Here is a 20617-nt window from a genome sequence, read left to right as displayed (position 1 = left end):
CTACAAAGAGAAACATATGTTACAAAAGAGTGTGTTTTATATTAAAAACGGCTTATTAAATAACGTATTTCTTTATTAGATTAAATTTATTATTATTTTATTTTATAATGTTATGAAGTGTTACAATTTGAATGTTGAAATAAAAGTTTTAGAGGATATAATAGCAAAATAACATGACATAAAACATGATTTCAGACTTCCTAATGATACAGCTTACAGTAAATACTCCTATCATCAAAATTGTATATGATAATTTTATCTAGAACTGCGTAGTCTGATTTTTAATATTTAATAATTAAAATGAAAAAATTATCACCATGAAATATTAGACGATTGTAATATGATATAAAAATCAAACTCTTGATAATCCTTTACATGATTAAATATAATTCTTCTTTGCAATTTTATAAAAAATATTTTTACTGTAAAACTTCTGTAAGCAAAATGATTGCCATTAGAAGAGCATGTTTTTCAGTATTATTGTGCATACAATAAACTTTATGACTATTATTGCATTTGGTCTATAAATATATTAATAAATGATAGTAATATTGTAACTGTCAATCTTCATTATTAAAAATGTAACCTTTCGAATCCTTAGACAAGTAGGTTCTTATAAGTAATAAAATGCAGACTTAATAATTTAACCAACATTAAAATGTCGAGTCTGTTTTTAATGTTAATTAATAGAGTAAAATCCATACTCTAAATTCTACAGACCACTTATATTTTGATGATATTGATGATACTATGATGATTGTATATTTACTTGTTAATTTTTATTTGCCGTTTACCAAACTAAACCTACCTACTGGCTACTCAACAACATAATCCACTTTTTCACATTTTGACCAAGTGAAAAATGTTATATCGACAATAACTGAAAAAAATAGAAAATAACTTGAAATATGAAAAAATGTATCATGAATAGATGATAATATATGAGCATTTGATGAAAATTCGTTAGGTATTGAAGTACATTAAAATATTAAAAATCGTTTTAGGAGAAATAGTTATTTAATATTTTAACTTCAAACAAACATTCATAAAAATTAATATAACTTTCCAGTAAACATTTTTTTATAGATAGAAAAACTTATGAAGAATCTTATATTAAATGTTCAGATTTCATATATAAAAAAAAGTTGTTGTTCATTTTTAACTACAAAATAATTTATAGATTTTCAAATTGAGACAAATTTAATTAAATTTTTTACAAAATGCTTATAAAAAATATCATGACTATAAATTATCAATATCTTTTAATTAGTAAATGAATAATTTATGAGTTATGAGGAATCTCGTATTACATTTTTAACCTTTCATGTTAGGTAAGCCAGTATTTAACAAATGATAGTTTTTTATTGGCATTTATAGTAAAAAAAACTAAAACGTCTAAAACAATTTCAAATGGTTTAAAATAGCTCAAAAAAGTTGAAATATTTTGAGACTTATACTACATGTAGAAAACGCTAACTACAAATATTGAAATATTTGATGAAAATTTAAAGTATTTATGGTTATTGGTTTTTAAGTTATATTAAAAAAAAAAAAAATGATTTTGTCACGTTTTGCTTAAAAATATCGTTTTTATGTTTTTATTTTTTCCTGATGATTTTAAAAAAAATGAAAAGTACTGACATTTTTACTTTTGACCTCCTAAAGTACCAAATAGATTCAATTTCCCACCAAAAAATTTTGGGCCAAAAGTTAGAGTGTGCCACTGATTGAAAAAAAAAGCACATCAGTACATCACTGTTCCTAAATCGTTATTCGTTGCCACGGCTCTTAGAATAAGATATATATCTTAAATCGTGTTCGTTGCTCTAAAATGTACACTGAGATAGATAAGAATACACTGGAGCGCGGACTTGCCCATGCTCGTACGTTGTGAAAAACGGGCAGACGTATTTTTCGTTACCTCCACTCTTGTATGGCAAGAAATTGAACTTTCATACCAATAACATTGAAAGACTACACATTTTAACTTGACATAACTCTGGGATAAATGGTCGTATTACGTTAACTTTGGTATCAACATTTTTGTTTTCATATGTACTTCCAATTTTTATTTACAAAAAATAAAAATAAAAACTCTGAACAACATTTTTATTAATAACAAAATTGCATACGCTGTAGTATAAGTAGAATAATACTCGTTACGCGATACCATATTATAATTTATATTATTTATGATGAATATTGGAAAAAAAAGCCCCGTACCAACTAAATACATTTTTTTTATAAATTTTATAATGTACCTTTATTTAAAATAATTGAAATAAATAAAAAAATTATCATAATAAAAGCACTGTTTTCTAATGTTGTGGCTAACTATTAGAATTATTAGACTATTATTGGAAAATCTAATATGCTTATCTCATGCATAGTACTCACTATTTTTGTTTTGTGTATTTACTAATTACATTTTATTAATTATATAAATTAATTGAGACTTTAAGTTCATTTCTATATAAAAATGGTTTTGTCATGTTTGGCCTTTGGATGTACAAACAGGTGGAACAGGGAAAGTAAATTAAAATCTATTCAATTCCATAGGTGAATATTATCGAATTATTATATTTTTAATTTTTTAATTTAAAATCATGCTGTTTATTGCTGTAATTAATAGGGTCTATTACTGTTGTAGTAAAATATAAATTAGTATCCAATTGAAACCCTAATTTTAATATCTAGATTCCCATTCAAAAATCCTGAGTTATTAAAAAGTCTAATTAATGCTAGTGACATATAGTCTATTGAGTCAGTTTTTAATAATACTATTGATTATTTAAAAACATTAAGGATTGAGGATTCCTCATTATTTAAGTATATTTAAGTGGTAGGAAAATGTTTGTCATAGGATTTATTGTTAATATGAAAAGTACCTTGGAAATGTCTTATAAACTATTGTATAAAAATCAGAACCCATTAAAATTTATTCTCACATAAGTCTCTCAAGATCATTTAGAGCTTTTTTTTGTTTGTGTGCGTTCTGGAGGTGGTTGTAACAATAATCCTAATTGTATTCAGTTTAAACATACTTTGAGGCAGCTATTATTTACAAGGAATATTACTGTTAATAGTGGTAACTGCTGTAATTTTGATGTACTTGAAGATGACATTCTAGAATTTTGCTCTGAAATAAGAAGTATGATAAGTGTATAGGAAGAAACAACATTTGATGATGATGAAAGTGAAATTCAAACTTATTTAGATCAACTTGATAATTTACAGTTAGGAGAATACGTTAATGATATTTTAGATTATATTTCAGGATATATAATTCGAAGTATGGTAAAAAAATATCTTGTACTTTTTGTATTAAAGCATTAACAAACCATAAATCTGATTACACTTATGCAAACAGTTTAACATTTACTTCTTCTGTTAATAGAGGCAAACTGTTTATTGTTTTAAAGGCCATTTCTTTAATTGTTTAATATCTAGAAAAAGCATTTCAAATTATTGTTGTGAAAGAAAAAGTGTTACATAAAAATGTATCCTTAAATATTTTAGAGTGTGCTAAGAAAATTATTCTAGCTAAAAGTAATAATTTCTTTTTTTCTGGATTCCATCTAATCAATGTTGATCTTGGTGCTCCTAGTCATGAATATACATGATTTAAAGCAATTAGTAAAAAGTTTATTAATATAAAAATGCATCACTATAAAAAAGAATACAATATTCGTAAAGTATAAAAAAATAAATCTTCATTAAGGGTTAAGCTTTCCAAATTAGTATTATTTAAGAATTTATAAATGTTTTTGAGCACAAGTAAATTTATCTATTAATAAATATTTTGGTATAAATTACCTGTACAACTTATATGTACCTACCTAACAATATTAAAAATGTTACACTATTATTTTGTTATTAATAAAAATGTTGTTCAGAGTTTTTATTTTTAATTTTTGTAAATATAAGTTTGAAGTACATATGAAAACAAAAATGTTGATACCAAAGTTAACGTAATACGACCATTTATCCCAGAGTTATGTCAAGTTAAAACGCGTAGTCTTTCAATGTTATTGGTATGGAAGTTCAATTTCTTGCAATACAGGAGTGGGAGTAACGAAAAATACGTCGCGCAGTTTTTACATCATAGTCCGCACTTCAGTATATTTTATCTATCTAATCTAAACGTATTCATTTTATTGATAACAATAATATCATTATTATCACTAACAACTTTTTAAAAGTTTGTGTACAAGCTGATAACACTGAATGTAGTCGTAATGACAATTTGATATTTTTTTTTATAGTTTAGTTTAGTTGACGTGTTTATAAATAAAATAAAATTTATTGTTTGTTGTCCATGCATAGTTATAAATAAAAACGTCTAGTATAAAAAAAAATAATGTCTACGAAGAAAAGTTTTTTTTGTATCAATACGTTGAAACAATTTGATGCATTTGCTAAACCATTAGAAGAAGTTCAAATAAAAACTGTATGGGGTGGAATTGGTAAAAAAATAATTTTTAGCGAGGATATTATAATATTTAATATGGCAACATCATAGTTGTATAGCAGTGTATATATATACATTATGTAATTGTAATATTATATATCTGCATAATACTATCTACTCTCAGAAATATAATTGTTTTAGTAAATAGTAGTTATAATTTTCAATTTTGTTATATTTAATGATTTGGCTATAGTTGAATTAAAATATGTTTATATTTTATAAAAGTATGAGTTTAAAGTACCCTTATATTCGTTTGTTTTTTTATATATTTGTAAATAGTTAAAAAATATTTACATATTTTTTGTTAAAAATTAAATCAGACAGTCTAACAGTTTATAAGTTTAGCATAATTTAAAACAAAGTTATTATACAATTTATATATTTCAATAGTCATACATGGTTGTGTGTATATGTAATATACATAATATAATATATGTAATATGTAATGTAGTTAAAAAAAAATTATTGGTTTTAGTTTTAAAACCTAAATGGTAATTAAATTTGTTTATCAATATATAATTAATTAGTTAATTCTAAATTTGTCGAGTTTTGGTTTAACTTTTATTTATATTTTTTTGTTTATATTTTCAAGTGTTTATAAATTAAATATTATTTACTGACTGTACAATTGATAAGACGATAAGTATTAAATGTTGAAATATATTTCAAGTTTGTAGTTCATGTGTTGAATTCTGCATTATTTCCTAGTATAATATGTGTAAACAATAATACTTGATAGCTAAAATTAAATGAATATTATAAATTTTAAATTATTATAAGATGTTACAAATATAATAAAATATTAATCTTATGTTGTAAACATAATTGTATCTTTTTGATACTTAAAAAAGTACTTATAGTAGTCCTATTAAAATTCAAAATGATTTCAATACAATTAATTGCATAGTAAACATTAAATTCATTATACTTGACTCAGATTAATGTATTCAAATTATTGGTAATTAAATTGTATTTTTTTTTTTTTAGTTTCTTTGGTTTGTTTTTTAACCATTGTTTTTTTGATGGTGTCAAATTTAGTTGAATATCTTGACAACACTCCCACTGAAGAACTTTTTGTTGACACATCACGAAATAAAAAGTTACAAATAAATTTTGATATTGTTGTTCCTAAGATATCGTGTGATCGTATGTATTTACTTTGATAATTAAATAGTATTTGCTTTTATGTTTAAAAATATTTCTTTTTAGTTCTAGTTTTAGATGCAGTTGATAATTCAGGTGAAACACATCTGCAAGTTGATCATAATATTTATAAACGGAGATTAAATTTAGAAGGACAACCAATTAGTGATCCTGAAAAATCTGATGGTAAGATTATGTTTAAATTATTGATAGTTATATCTACGACCCGTAAGTTCATGCATTAGCATGTTTTTACAATGCATCAAAAAGTTGCTGGATGAGATAAAAATTTGAATCACAATCTAATGAGTTTAAAAATTAAATTTTAGTGTGTTATTTATTTATTTATTTTTTATTAATATTAAATTTCATGAAAATGTCAGACTGAGCATAATTAAAATTTATTTGTTAAAAAAATGTGCTTATAAAAACGTTGCTAATATAAAATAAAAACCTGATTAAAATTAAAAGTGGTTGCTTTGTCAGGCTGAAAATCGCCGTTCATTTGTACTTGAAAACTCATTAAAATTCTTAGTTGTAAATTTTGAAGTAAATACAACAATATATTATATCATGTTACAATTGTGAATATTTTCTCCTGTCTTTTAATTATTATTTTAATTAAAAACGAAAATACTTAACGTAAAAAATGTATATAAACATGCAAAGTTAGCGCATATTTTAATGATTTTAAAAACATATTTGCATGCATATTTTGATAGTTTTTAGTGCATGAATTTCTAGGCCCTAGTTATATATTTTAGATTAGTTGAATTATATTCTACTAATATTTTATACATTTTTGTTTTAGGTGTTGGCAGTAAAAAACCATTAAATGTAAGTTATTTACTTAAATATTTAATTTCTAGAGTATCTAAAAATGTCATATAAAAAAATCATTTGATGTATCTATTACAATTTTATTATATATAATGGTAATGATTATGATATTTTTAAATAATTATATTGAAATATAATTTAATGTGTTTAAGATGACCATAAGGCTTATATATATGTGTTGTCTCTGTCAGTGGCGTATCTGGAATTTTTATTCATTGTTTATGATTGTTTTTGGTACTCATATTAAAATTAAAAGCACTCTTAAGTCAAACCATATAAATAAAATAAAAGATAAAACAATACTATATTTTAATTTATTTTTATTTTAAGTTTATATAAAAAATAATACACATTTTTTTTAGCTTGCACCTGTGTTAAAATCAAATGAAACAGATAATGCTGATAATGCTACAGCAATTTGTGGAAGCTGTTATGGAGCAGAAAGTTCAACTATTCTGTAAGTATTAAATATTTTATTAATTTTCACTAAAATTTAATTAAAATTAATATTTATTTAATCCATCTTATTATAGTAGGTAATGTTAAGATCCCTCTATTAAGAATTTAAAACATTTCATACTATGCAATAATTAATTAAAATAATATTTAATGTTTAGATGTTGTAATACATGTGATGATGTTAAAAGAGCTTATAAAATGAAAAATTGGGATTTCCGTCCTTTAAGTATAGAACAATGCATGAATCAATCATCTCAAAATGAAATGTATGACAAAGCATTTAAAGAAGGTTGCCAACTATATGGTACACTACTGGTAAATAGGGTAAGTAATGAAAACTTGAAAAATGCTAGTTTTATTATTAATAAATATGAATGAAAATTATTTAGTAAATAGAGAGTCAAGTAAAACATTTATTAATCAAAAAATATTATTTGATTAAGTAAATTACTACTGATTTATTTATCTAATAAAATTATTTAAAATGTATTAATAGAGTTTTAAAGTGTAGACAAATTATCAAAGATAAATTATTATTATTTTGATAATTATCTTTTAGGTTAGTGGAAGTTTTCATATTGCTCCAGGAATGAGTTTTTCGTTTAACCATATGCATGGTGAGTAATATTTTAACATTTTCATTTTGGTATTTAAATATTTAAATTATTTAATGATTATTAATAAATGTATTGATGTTTAATAGTGTAATTATTGAAATACTAGACTATTATGGCCTGGCTATGCCTCCAGTTGTGTCAGGAATACCTAGGTCTCAAGATTTATGGAATATTGTGATGGTATTACTGTCTTTTGTGCATATTTAGTCATAAATTAAATTTATATAATATCAGTTGATAATTTCTGACTGATCTAAAAATATAAAATATAATATTTTAAATTTTTTTATTTTTTTTATCAAGTAAATTTACACACAAAATATTGAAAACTGAAATGTAGATATTTATAATTCATAATAACTTTATTATGACTGATGTGAATATGTCATATAACTGTATAGCCACAAAATCCAATACAATTTTTAGAAATATTATTGTTTGGTGAATACAGTAGCAAAGGATTTGATATAGACTACTACTATAGTTGTATACTACATTATTCAAATATTTGACAATGGTTATCTATAGAAATATTAAACCACAAAGTGTATGACCAAATCTTTATAAAGTAACTGGTAAAAATTTAAAATTAAATGTGTATCTAATTTTGAACTTTTCTGTTGCCTGATCTTACATTGTCTGTTTATTTGCAAACTAAAAAAATTAATTATTTACAAGAATGAAAATAATAGCTGCCTGTAAAAAAACATAAAACCTACATTAAACCTGGGTTTAATTATTACATTATTAGTTACTACTAATTAATTTGCATTTTATGTTTTAGTTCATGATGTACATCCATTTTCGTCTTCGTCATTCAACACATCTCACATTATAAGACATTTATCATTTGGTCAAAAATTGGAATCAATTACAAGTAATGGTGGCAATCCATTGGACTCAACTGAATCTATTGCTGAAGAAGGTAAATAATATTATGTAGTTTATTATTAAAAAAAGGAAGAACAATTTATTGGTTCAAATATTTTTTTTAATTTAATACTATTAAATTAGTATTTCAGTTTTTCAGTTAACCTAAATGAAAATAAAAATTCACCAATTTTAAGTTAAAAATTAATAAACTCAAAACAGATTATTTTTTGTTTGTTTTTAATTAATTTTACTATTATTAAATATCTACTCAGGGAGAGGGATGTACTAAGTCTATACAGTTTTTAGAAAATTTACATGGTTTGGAAGAGATACAATTTATGAGTATTCTACTGCTTTATTCTAAATGCGTGAATTGGAAAATAATGTTTCTATATATATGTAGAAACCTTATATTTTTTTTTTTATTTTGATTGGATTTTATTATTTTAGTTAATTTATGGTATTAAAAGAAAAATACAATTTGAATACACTAATTAATATATTAATGTGTTAGTTAAGTTGTTATGTATACATGTTGCATGTTACATTAGTCAACACATTTTTATGATAAAAGTACTTCTTTGTTTAATTCCTTAGTAATTATTTTTATTCTAATATTTATTATAGAAACATAAACATACGTTTAAATTTGTAGGTTTTGTCCTATTATAATAGAAAAACAGATTTTAAAATAATTATTAAGAGGATGTTATACTCGCATGTGTTGTCTGTCTTACTAATGTACATTATAGCAAATTTGCGTTCAGCAGAACACATTTTGTGATGTAAGCTTTAAATTTATTTTATTATTAAAGCTTACATCACAAAATGTGTTCTGCTGAAAGCAAATTTGCTATGATGCATGTTAGTAAGATAGATACAACACATGCTTGTATAACATCCTCTTAAATATAGACACTTTTAAGTTAACAAAATAAATATAAAATAAAGACTAATATAAAAACAAGTTTGGTATTTATAAATATTATAACTTGAGTACCGATTGGTGGCGGGCTAGAAGAAAAAAACAGCCCTGAAAAATCATAATTTTAGTGGCCCTCAGTACACCAACGGCTCTTTATATTTATATAATATAATATAATTATTATATATTTTTGTAAACATAATTTAGCTTTTAAATTTTTAAATATTTTAATTAATTGATATAAAACAAAATAAAATGAATAACTTAATAACTATTTGAGATTCTTTTTTTAAGCTTGTTACAATAAGTTGTCAACAAGCACAGCCTGGCCGAAAATAAATAATCAGAAATCTGGCTTTTTATGTTTAATATTATACATATTTGTCTTATTACTTATTAGGTAATATTTTAGTTTATAATTTCAGAATAATAACATAAATAAATAAATATTTTATATGAGTGGTGGCCCACCGGGAAATTTCCCGGTATCCTGGTCGTTCAGTCCACCACTGAACCGATTATTCAAATTATTTTTCCAAGATTATAAATCAAATATATCACTTACCATATAAGATGGTAGATATTGTTATTATTTTTTGATACTTTTTTTTAACTTCAAACAATTGTTTACCAATTTAAAAAAATTTAACTTCAATTCAATTAAATTTGTTAAATACGAAAACAAACATGCATTGAATTACTATAAGGTATATAATTATTTTAATTTTTGTTAGAGACTTACTCTTAGTATACTAACAAGCAGGCGCGGATACAAGGTGGATGGCTATGGAGGCTGAAACCTCTCCTTTAGGCCTTATGTACCTACTTAAAATATTTCTAAACTTAAACTTAATGCCTATGCTTTTATGTGCATGAAGTTTTTTATTTAGCCCCCCCCCTATTTAATTTCTAGATCTGCATCTGCTTATAAGTGATAGATTAACTAATATCATATATATCTGTTGATATTTAAAAATTATTCTTGAAATCTTATCATTTACTTACAAATTGATTATTTTTTAATATAATTTTACACAAATGCTTTTCTGTCAAATGGCCAAATAAATATTAACAATCTTAAGTGTAATAACTAATAATTATTACACAATAGTATAAGACATAAATATTTTCAGTTCTTTTTTAATGGAAAAATAATGATATATTTCATGCCACTATTTACGTCATAAGAGATTAAATATAACAATTTATGGGTACATAATTTTTGAAAGAACTAACTTTAAATTTAAAATCTTGTACTTACTAAATTTAATTATTTCAGCTAAGTATATTAGGCTCAATTACAATAATATTATAATATTATCGTTTATTTGTATACATATGCATTACCTAATCATTTTGATATATATATACAAAAGGCATAAATAGCATAACTAAGTTCTATTTTTAATATTTTTAGTAAAATAAGTGACCCGTTTAGTATACCACTATTCACTGGACATTGGTGACAATTTAGCTTACTTTTAGACTTCAATTAGTTTAATTACATTACTTTTAAGGAAAGGGTTTAAAAAAACCATTTACCTCGGAACTTCGACCTTATTTTAGACATTTATTGTATGAATATTATAGGAAGGATTGACTGGTATAAGTATCCCGATGTTTAATAAAAAGATTTTTTATTTAATTCAACATTTTTTTTATCCATAATAGTATTTTATAATTTCTAGTGTTGTCGCTTTTTATAGGTTATCATGTATTTACATTTTGGTTTGTAGACAGATTTTAAATTTTATTATATGGTTAATATGGACAAGAAATACCAAATAACTACTGAATCTGTTCAGTTTCAGTTAAACAGGGATTACAGTGGTTAGGGAATTACCTTATAGTAAAAAGCAACGATTGTGGGAGGAACAAAATATTAATTTTTTGTAAAAGACTCGTTAAAAATATCGCCGTTAAAAAGTTAAGCCTAAAAAGACACCAATGTTAAACTTTTAAGTTATTATTTAAAAACTAGCATCAACTTCTGACTTTCAACTTTTATTTTTTTATTAGACCATTAATGAGTAGAATTATAATAATTCTATGGCAAATATAATTTATAAGTATTCATTTAACCAAATTTAAATAAATTACATCATTAAAACTAATATTTACTAAACAAAAATGTATTTTTTATTGTAGTTGGTATCAGAGATAAAGTTTACATGAATATAGTATTAAAAAAGAAATGTATCTAAAAATAAACAATTAATTATTAATCAACATCTAAGGGCAGCACCAACACCCATAAACGTTCCGAATGTTCCGCCACTCTGCAGCATAGTTTTGCCCATACTGCCAATGAGCTCTCGGCCCCTGAACCCTGACCTATATAGAATAATAATCGTATTTTGAATGCACTATATTATTATAATGTAAATGTATAGAGAAAATACCTCAAGCCTCCTAAACCACCGAACAAAATTCCAATAGTTATTCCGATCGTGGCTCCCATCATAAATGAAGTAGATACTCTGTCGTAACACGATGGTTTACCTTGGCCTGCGTAAAGACTCGAACTTGGGACTGGCATCTTTTCGTTTTACGATTTCGAAGTTTCAGAAGTAACAGAAATCAAAATGATCCTTCGCGTCTTCGCTTAATCGTACGTTGTTAAAATTTCCATGCAGTTTTTTACTTTTAATGTTATCATATATTATGCGTGTTGTTATCAGTTATTAAGCGTACTTATTACCAATGCGCTTGTGCACAGCTTATATCAGGTTGTTATAAACCACCTTGATAAAGAGGACGCTTCACCCGCGACCCGCATGTGTTATCTCCGTCTTACAAATGTAAAACTTAGCAAACACTATTATGCTTAAAACCCATAGAGTATTACTAGTATTATTAGTAAAACTGTAAAAGTAAAACTGCTGTAGTAATACTGTGATAACGAAGAAGAAAACCCTTGCATTAATTATTAACAACTATTCGAGTATTATATCTGTATTACACACACACACACACACACACACACAGTTGATGTACACGAACAAAAATGAAACACACATTTTGAAATTATGGTGCTTAATACATTGACTGCACAGAATGATCACTAAGACTAGGGACTTCATGCCCTTAAAAACTTTAAAATATGAATTAATTTATGCCCTAAAAAATCACTAAATATGCCTTAAAAACTAAAACATTTAATAATAACAATGATTGTGACCATACAAGTGTAAAACTGTATAAGTACTATACAATATAATTAATAAAAGTATATCGGTGGATCATAATTTCAACTATAAATGTTCTTGCAGTTGAGGAAAACATGATCCATACTAATTTCATAGAATATTCTTTTAGGTATTTACATATATATTTTTTTTAAATTCAAAGAAAAATAAAATTCTAATTTTAAAATATAAGTAAATTCAGATCCGCGTTTAACGAGGGATAATTGCTGAATAAAATGAAAATTTTTGAATTGTAATTTTCTCAAGGGCGGCATATTTTAATATGCCCCGGGGCGCCAACATAGCTTAACGCGGCACTGAGTAAATTATGGACATAAAATAAGAATATGACAAAATATTTACTAATACGTGAAAAAGAGTAAAATATGTAAAATATGCTGAAAAATATAATTACCGTAGAATCCTAGTATTGTGAAACAAATTTCTATATCAGTAATCTACGTTTTGAATGAATATTCAAACATGCAAACTCCTATAAGTCCCTAGTCCCGGTGATCACAATTGAAGAATCAATTTTCATTTTATCTTATTTCTTATATACTTATTATCGTAAATTAACCTAGTTTCCTATGTTGATATATAACTGTTATTGACAGGAGATTTACTGACCAAGACTTATTGCTAAGTTTGGTTTCTTGTTGAATAGTTGCTTTCTTATTTTAGTTTAATATATATAATCATCATATATTACTTAAAATAGCTAATCATTTGATAATTTAATATTCAAACAATTATGGTAATCAATTAAAAAATGCTATTTCTATATTTGTTTATTATATTTACTATTAGTTATGTTGTTTTATTTTTGAACATTCTAATGAAATGGTACATTACTTAATACTTCTATATACTATTTTAACATAATTTTTAAATCTTTTAAAAAGATAATGTCCCCACTGAATAGGTTTATGTGTGGCCCACAAAAATTGATTTCTAATAATTGTATGTATCACCTATTAAATTAATTTAATAAACGATACTGAGCTGAGCTTGATTAGTTGTGTTTAGTTAAAAATATATATTGTGCTTGCCAACGTTTGAACTGTTATTTTAACATTTAAATTTACATTCTAAATTTAATTATTGCTTCTTTTATGTTCCTATCAACATACTTACATACCAATGGTGTTTTGATTTCAAATAAGTGTTTGAACATTTTTGATAATTGATATTGAAAAAATAATTAATTAAATTTAATTATAAGTAACTTGTGCCACATCTATTTCTAATTATTTTTTCCTTCCTTTTTTGGGTTGTAGTTAAACTTTCAGCTATGAAATTCAAATGTGAACTTAAGTATAGAACTGTGTTCTGGTTTAGCTATTTTTAAGAAAACCTAATTTTATAATATTGTATGCATTGATATAGTCATTGATATATAAATAATAACATACTATGATATAATGCTTTCAACTTTTAAGTGTAGCATAGGTGGCTTCTTCATTTATAACAAAGTATAAATAAATGATTATTTTTTAATTGAGATTTAAATGTTAATAACAAATAATTAGCTTGGTAAAAATTTTTGAAAATTAAATCCCACAAAAATTATTTATGTATATGTATAAAAATAGTCATAATTTTTTTTTTTATATGCATTTGACGTTAGAATTTTAATGAATTTAACTATAAATTAACTATATTAATTAACAATATATTAATTTTTATTTATTTTGAAATATTATCTTTTTATAAGTACTGTAATTCTATTTTCACTGTTTTACGGTATTTACAGAAAGATGTAATTACATTTTGAGTTATATAAATTGATGTAATATAGTATAAATATTTATTATTATAATAATTAAATACTAATAATGTAATAAATTCAATATTTTCAGAAAAAAATTGTATCAATCTACTATGTATAATACTAAATGTAAAATAAATTACTTAAATAGCTATACTGAAAATACGCATCACTTGGCGATATAGGTCTATCAGTCTTTGCCTAGTATTGCTTATCGTATACAATGTTATATTATTGAATTCAAGTTTAACACATCAATAACAGTGTCCTAATTGACACCTAATGCACATCATAGGCCCAAGCAGTACCCACTAACCTACCATTTGTTTTTTAAGCTTTAAAATAGTTATTTATCTAATTTATGACTTTTATTGTTTTTAGTAAGGTATACTTACTAAACTTACTACTTTTTTTTGATCATGCATTAAATGAAAAAAAAAATTATCTAATACTTTTAAAAATTGAATTTGCTTTAGAAATTCTATTTAAGTTAACATAATATGTACTATTGGATTTGTTCTTGAAATACAAATATAATATATATTAACCAATTCACTTAAATCTCTGACTATTGCTTTTGAGTTATGAGTTATTAGTAATAAATTTTTATTAATGCTATAAATGTGTTAACAATTATGAATACACTTTTTAACTTCTTCAAAATAATACTTAATTTATTGAAATAATACCTTTGTTCACATTATACTAATCATAGTATTTTTTTTTTATTTAATTAGTTTTGAATAAATTTTATTTTGTTTTATAATCCTAATTTTAAAGTGTCTTGTGTTTTTTTTACTATTTTTAGGAGCAGTCATGTTTCAGTATTATATAAAAATTGTTCCAACTCTATATCAAAGAAGAGACCTATCAACAATGTCTACTAACCAGTTCTCAGTGACCAAACACAAGGTAAATTTTTTATTATATTGAATATTACGTATAACTTTTTATATTATACAATATTATTATTATTATATTATTACTATCCCATTGGATGAATATTATAGAAAATAAAATGATCAACTGATTATTTTAGATTATAATATTATTATTTGTATGATTTTATAGGTCATGGCATTCGATAAAGGACCATCAGGTGCTCCTGGAATATTTTTTAGTTATGAATTTTCACCAATTATGATTAAGTTGACTGAAAAACCAAGGTATATTTTAAAATGTGTATACATGTATACACATACTTAATTTACTTTATTTGATTTGTTGACTTTTTATTATAATTGAGTAATATATTAATTATTTGTCTTCTTTAATTTAGGTTATTAGGGCATTTGTTCACCCAGTTTTTATGTAACATCAGTGGAGTTTTTATTTGTTTTTGGATCATTGATATATTTATGTACAAAGTATCTAAGGTGTATAATATACGCAAGAAACAATTACCTAACTCAAATAAGTAAAACGTATTATTTTTTGTAATATCAGTGGCGTACTTTGTGATATTTAGGTGCGTGGCTTAACAATAAATAGTCTATTCCCTGGTTTTTTTTTTTATTATTGCAACATAATTAAATTATTATATGAAATAGTTGCAGTGGAAAGGTGAAAGTTTTTATTTAGAGGATTACATTTTTTTGACAAATTTCATAATTACGTTTAACAATTAAGAAATAATATTTTTTAACAAACTATATTTCAATTACAAAAATAAATACCTAGCACCTAGCCAAAATATGCCGTTGATAAAAATAATAAAATAAATTATTGTAATCAAGTATATTTAATAAAAAAACATCATGATGTGCAAATTGTTTATCATAAAATTACATTATTTTCTTTTTTTATGAAAGGTTTTATTTTTAGGACCAGCATAAAATTTGGGTTTTCGCAAGTTTTTAGGACCTTTCCTGATTACGCTTTGTCTTTCTTTTTTGTGTTTTTCAGCTTCTATGTCAGCTTTCTTGTATTTCTTTTCCTACAATAACAATAAAATACGTTAATATACAATGAAATAGAATAAATAATAATACATTTTTGATATATATTTACTTTTTGTGTTGAAAATGTAAACTGTCGATTACCACTAGATAACATTTTGACAGAATTGAAATTTTCCGAATTCATTCTTTCACCCAATGTTGCACTAATATATAACATTTAACAAAAATTATTTAATTTTAATAATTGGAATAATTGTTATGATTTATTAGATGTTACCTAGAGTTTTGAATAGAATTTAATGTATTTCTATTTAAACCAACAAATTCTTCTCCTTCTTTAATTTCGTAGAATTTTGGTGGCTTAATTGCAGGTTCACTTTGTACACTTAAATCATAATCATCACTATCGTTGTCATCATCACTATCTTTTTCAGATTTATTACGCTCTTCACGCTCTGTTGCTATTCTTCTTCTTTTAGCTGATCTATATTCAGACTTTAGTTCTTTAGCCCATTTTTGGTCGTCATCTGAACTATATTCGTCACTGCTATCTTCAGAACTTGGCTTTCCTTCAATTTCATCCTGTAAAATGTTTTAATTAGTATGTTGTACAGTGTAACAGTAAGTTAAAATAAAAAATGTTTACATCAACTGGATCAAATTGTTTTTTAATTTGTGTTTCAAGTTCCTTTTGTTTAGATTTATCCAATCGTTTCAAAACTGGATTCAATAACCTATAAGTTTTAATAAAAATAACGTATAAAAAAATAATATATAATTTCATGTATTGAGAGTTAAATTTGTAGTCAATACACTACAAATTAATATATTTATTTTATAAAAATTAATAATTACTTGTATTCTTCAGCATTTGTGTCAACTTGAAAAGCTGGGTTTTCAAACAACGCTTTAAACCGATTATCTTTTAATAAACTAATAGTATTCTTTTTATTTTTCTTGCCTTCTTTGTCGTCATTTATCAATTTCAAAGCAAGTTCTTTATTAACAGGAGGTAATTTCTGGAAATATATTGATTATATCATTATTTTAAGTTAAATTATTTTATTAATAATTTTTATACTTGAACTTGAACTCGATTAGTTCTTTCAGATTCAATTTTTTCTCTTATTTTTTTCCTCCTATATTCTTCATATGCAAATGGTTCTGCGACAGATTTGGCTTTTCTGTACAGTCTTATATCAACAAAATATCCATGCATATATGCTTTTAATAAGTTTGTTCCTAAAAAAATTAAACACATTTTTGATGTTTTTACTTCATTAAATGAATAATTTAACAAAATTAAATATGTATTTACCTATTAAATGTGACAAGCCAAGTTCTTCTAATTCATTTCGAGTGACAAATTTATAGTCATCATAGACTGTTTCTTTTTTAGTTTCCTCTAATTCTTCCACTAAAGCATCTAAAAATCCACACCACCTTGGAGCTGGCCCTAAACTCTATACATGTATAGATACATAATAGATTTTTGTGTTAAGTAATTATCTATAGAATAAAATAAGGTATATAAAAAAACAAACCGGTATGTAGTGTGTTTGAATTTTAGTATTTTCATTAGCAATGAACATCATTCCAGTTTGTGGAATGACACAGAGATTATTAAATTGTGTTTCATTACCAGATTCAAGAGCAGCAAATAATTTACCCTGCGTAATAGATATTTTTAAAAAGTTTTTATTAATTAAATATATTAAATTTAATTATTGATTAATAATACTCACAGTATCTTTATTCCATATTTTCACTGAAGATGAGTCCATAGACAATACATTTTCATCTTGGAATGCAATATCTCGTATGGGTAATCCAAACAAATGGTCTTTAACCATAAATGGTTTATTGGAACGCAAGTCATATAAAAGTACTTGACCTGTAGCAGTACCAACACCTAATGTTAAAGCATTTTCAAATTCCAATGCAGTTATAGATGGAAACCCGTCAGTACTAAAATTAAAAAGTATATAGTTATTCGATTAAACTAAAAATTTGTTATTTAGCTTACGCAATATTTGTGTCATTTGTAACCGAGCTTAGTGCACAATCTAGAACTCCAATACTGATATGAGCTCTGGGATCCCATGCTTCAACTTTTCCTTCCTTAGTACCCGTTAAAAGCATATTATGTACAGGGTTTATAGCTAATTTGTTAATTTCATCACCAGCACTAGATACAAAAGGATTCAAAAATTGCCCTCTATCTAAATTTAATCTATAAATATCTGCACTGAAAAAAATAAATATTAAACATATTATTTGAAAAGTAAAAGATGGAAAATGGTATTTATAATGACAATTATTCTATTTTTTTAGTTAATTGTTTCAAATTTTCATTAACTTTTATTTTTTAGTTTAAATATATATTTTTTAATGTTTTTAAGTTATTATTTACCTATTTCCTCCAATATATAAGTCACAAGTTGGGAAATGATATTTCATATCTTGGCCAAATTTTGGAATGCGTAATCTATAATATCGTCCTTCTTGAGAATGGAATTCAACATAACGGTCACATTGTAAGATCACAAACTTAAGATAAAACCACAAAACAATTAAAGATCTACATAACGACATTATAATAATGTATTTACTTTGCTATAATCATTTGAGAGTATTTCAAAAGTAACAGCTTCAGAATCAAAACATCTTTCAAATTTCATGGCTAAATTATTGACATCAAAACACTTAATTCTGGGCTTATAAATACCAGTAGCCAAAATGTATTGTCCATCTGGTGTTACTTTTACCGTTGTACTAAGACCAGGCATATCAAAGTCTTGCAATAATTCGATTCGTCTTTTTAATTCTAAAAAAAAAATTATTTATACAAATTAAATAATAACAAGAATATTTATAATAACAAAATTATGATAAAATAAATAAATACAAATATTGAATTCATAATGTGAAAATATTTTAGGGGTAAAAATTAATATTAGCTAAGAAGATTTTTAATTTAATAAAATTTCTGTGTATATTATGAGTAATTAACTTTAAACAAGTTTGCAATTTTTCTCTTTTAAATAAATGGTTTTTAACTATATTCAGATACAGGTAATATAGGGCCTCTTTCAAAGTTTTAACTCAGCTTAAAATGAATTGAAATTTGAAATAAATAAAATATAATCAAAAATCACTTAATTCTGTTGATGAGTTTAAGGAGTATTTATTTGGAATTAAAAAGTATAATAATATTATTTTGTGTTAGGTGCTATGGTTGTACTGAAATAATGTTCAGGATAATTACTATTAATATTTATAAAAAAATTTGTAGGACAACTATTCTGGGAATTTTAAATTATCTTTGTTATTTTCTCTGTTATGCTATTATGGTTCTGATTATAGTAATGTATATTTAAGTATATACGTTTTCCTTCACATGATATATTAATTAAGATATAACTTACCAGGATTTTTTTTTAATAATGTTCTTCTTTTTCTTTCGGAAAGCCACTATAAAAAAAAATGTGTATGATATATATTATATAACACTATATTAATTAAAATGTAATATTTAAAATTAAGCTATAACACTTATATCAGATAAAAATGTTTCCTTTAATTTTAATCATTGTTCATTGTTTGCATATTATATTACGAGACCTTTTTTTAATAATAAATGATACACAGAAACAAATAAATAGATATTTTGTATGTGCATTAAAAATATTAAATGCGACATTTTGATAAAGTAGTTTTTTTGTGCAATCTCATGGATAAAGAATGAAGTTGGAGAAAAGTAAAGTATAATTATCAATTAAAAATAATTCAGTCTAAATAGTATTTAAATGAATTCATTTTGTCTTTGCCGGTTTTAGGCAAGAGCCACAGGCCACGCATTTTGGTATGACATTTTGCATTCATGAAATTTTACATTATTGTATACTATTATTTTTTGGCAAAAAAAAAAAAAATATGATTTGTTTCAGTTTTTGCTCCACCCTAAGGCCGGTTCTGAATTTTGTGTATAATTTGACGTATACAAAACTACACATTCGAACTTTTTAATAATAAATTACCTAACAACGGTTATTTTTGAAAAGATATTAGTGATATTACTGAATAAAAACATACGTATTTGATTGCTTTTTATTCTTAATCGATGCGTTAAACAAATCTGTACAAATTAGTCCATACAATATTTAAATACAATACTCTTATTTACAAATAAATATATTTCGCTACAAAAAACTCACTTCTGGCAAGGACTTTCCACAGCTTAGGTTGTAAATCAATGGGCTGTCCATAGTTAAAGAATATTACTATTCTGGATGTACTGATATAAAAATTCGTACTACTTCCAATTACATTTTTGACTTCACAAGACTAACCAACTAACAACTAACAACTAACAACAAATCGAACAAGCACATGGCCATGTGTTATATTATCAGTTTCTATCGAATAT

At 24.3% G+C, this 20617-nt stretch overlaps 3 protein-coding genes across 3 annotated transcripts; 1 reads left to right on the top strand and 2 right to left on the bottom strand.

Annotated features, from left to right (window-relative positions):
• The first annotated feature begins 4247 nt into the window (after positions 1-4247).
• LOC113559262 (endoplasmic reticulum-Golgi intermediate compartment protein 3) lies at positions 4248-16065 on the top strand. Its single transcript, XM_026964924.1, has 11 exons — positions 4248-4466; positions 5459-5617; positions 5681-5800; positions 6426-6451; positions 6817-6911; positions 7072-7237; positions 7473-7530; positions 8315-8455; positions 15096-15199; positions 15359-15453; positions 15567-16065. Exons 1-11 carry the CDS (start codon positions 4361-4363, stop codon positions 15706-15708), a joined length of 1212 nt encoding a protein of 403 aa, XP_026820725.1. The 5' UTR covers positions 4248-4360; the 3' UTR covers positions 15709-16065.
• LOC113559263 (reactive oxygen species modulator 1) lies at positions 11440-11988 on the bottom strand. The gene is made up of 2 exons (XM_026964925.1): positions 11731-11988; positions 11440-11662 (listed from the first exon to the last, which is right to left on the bottom strand). Exons 1-2 carry the CDS (start codon positions 11865-11867, stop codon positions 11554-11556), a joined length of 246 nt encoding a protein of 81 aa, XP_026820726.1. The 5' UTR covers positions 11868-11988; the 3' UTR covers positions 11440-11553.
• LOC113559259 (nucleolar protein 10) lies at positions 16010-20609 on the bottom strand. Its single transcript, XM_026964914.2, has 14 exons — positions 20406-20609; positions 19617-19662; positions 18801-19015; positions 18602-18738; positions 18215-18436; positions 17934-18156; positions 17733-17858; positions 17507-17651; positions 17270-17430; positions 17044-17207; positions 16835-16922; positions 16466-16770; positions 16298-16391; positions 16010-16223 (listed from the first exon to the last, which is right to left on the bottom strand). The coding sequence occupies exons 1-14, from the start codon at positions 20454-20456 to the stop codon at positions 16077-16079; spliced, it is 2124 nt and encodes a 707-aa protein (XP_026820715.1). The 5' UTR covers positions 20457-20609; the 3' UTR covers positions 16010-16076.
• Between the last annotated feature and the right edge of the window lie 8 nt (positions 20610-20617).

Source organism: Rhopalosiphum maidis, chromosome 3 (assembly GCF_003676215.2).
Source record: "Rhopalosiphum maidis isolate BTI-1 chromosome 3, ASM367621v3, whole genome shotgun sequence".
Lineage (NCBI taxonomy): Eukaryota > Metazoa > Arthropoda > Insecta > Hemiptera > Aphididae > Rhopalosiphum > Rhopalosiphum maidis.
This window is presented reverse-complemented; position numbering and strand designations above follow the sequence as displayed.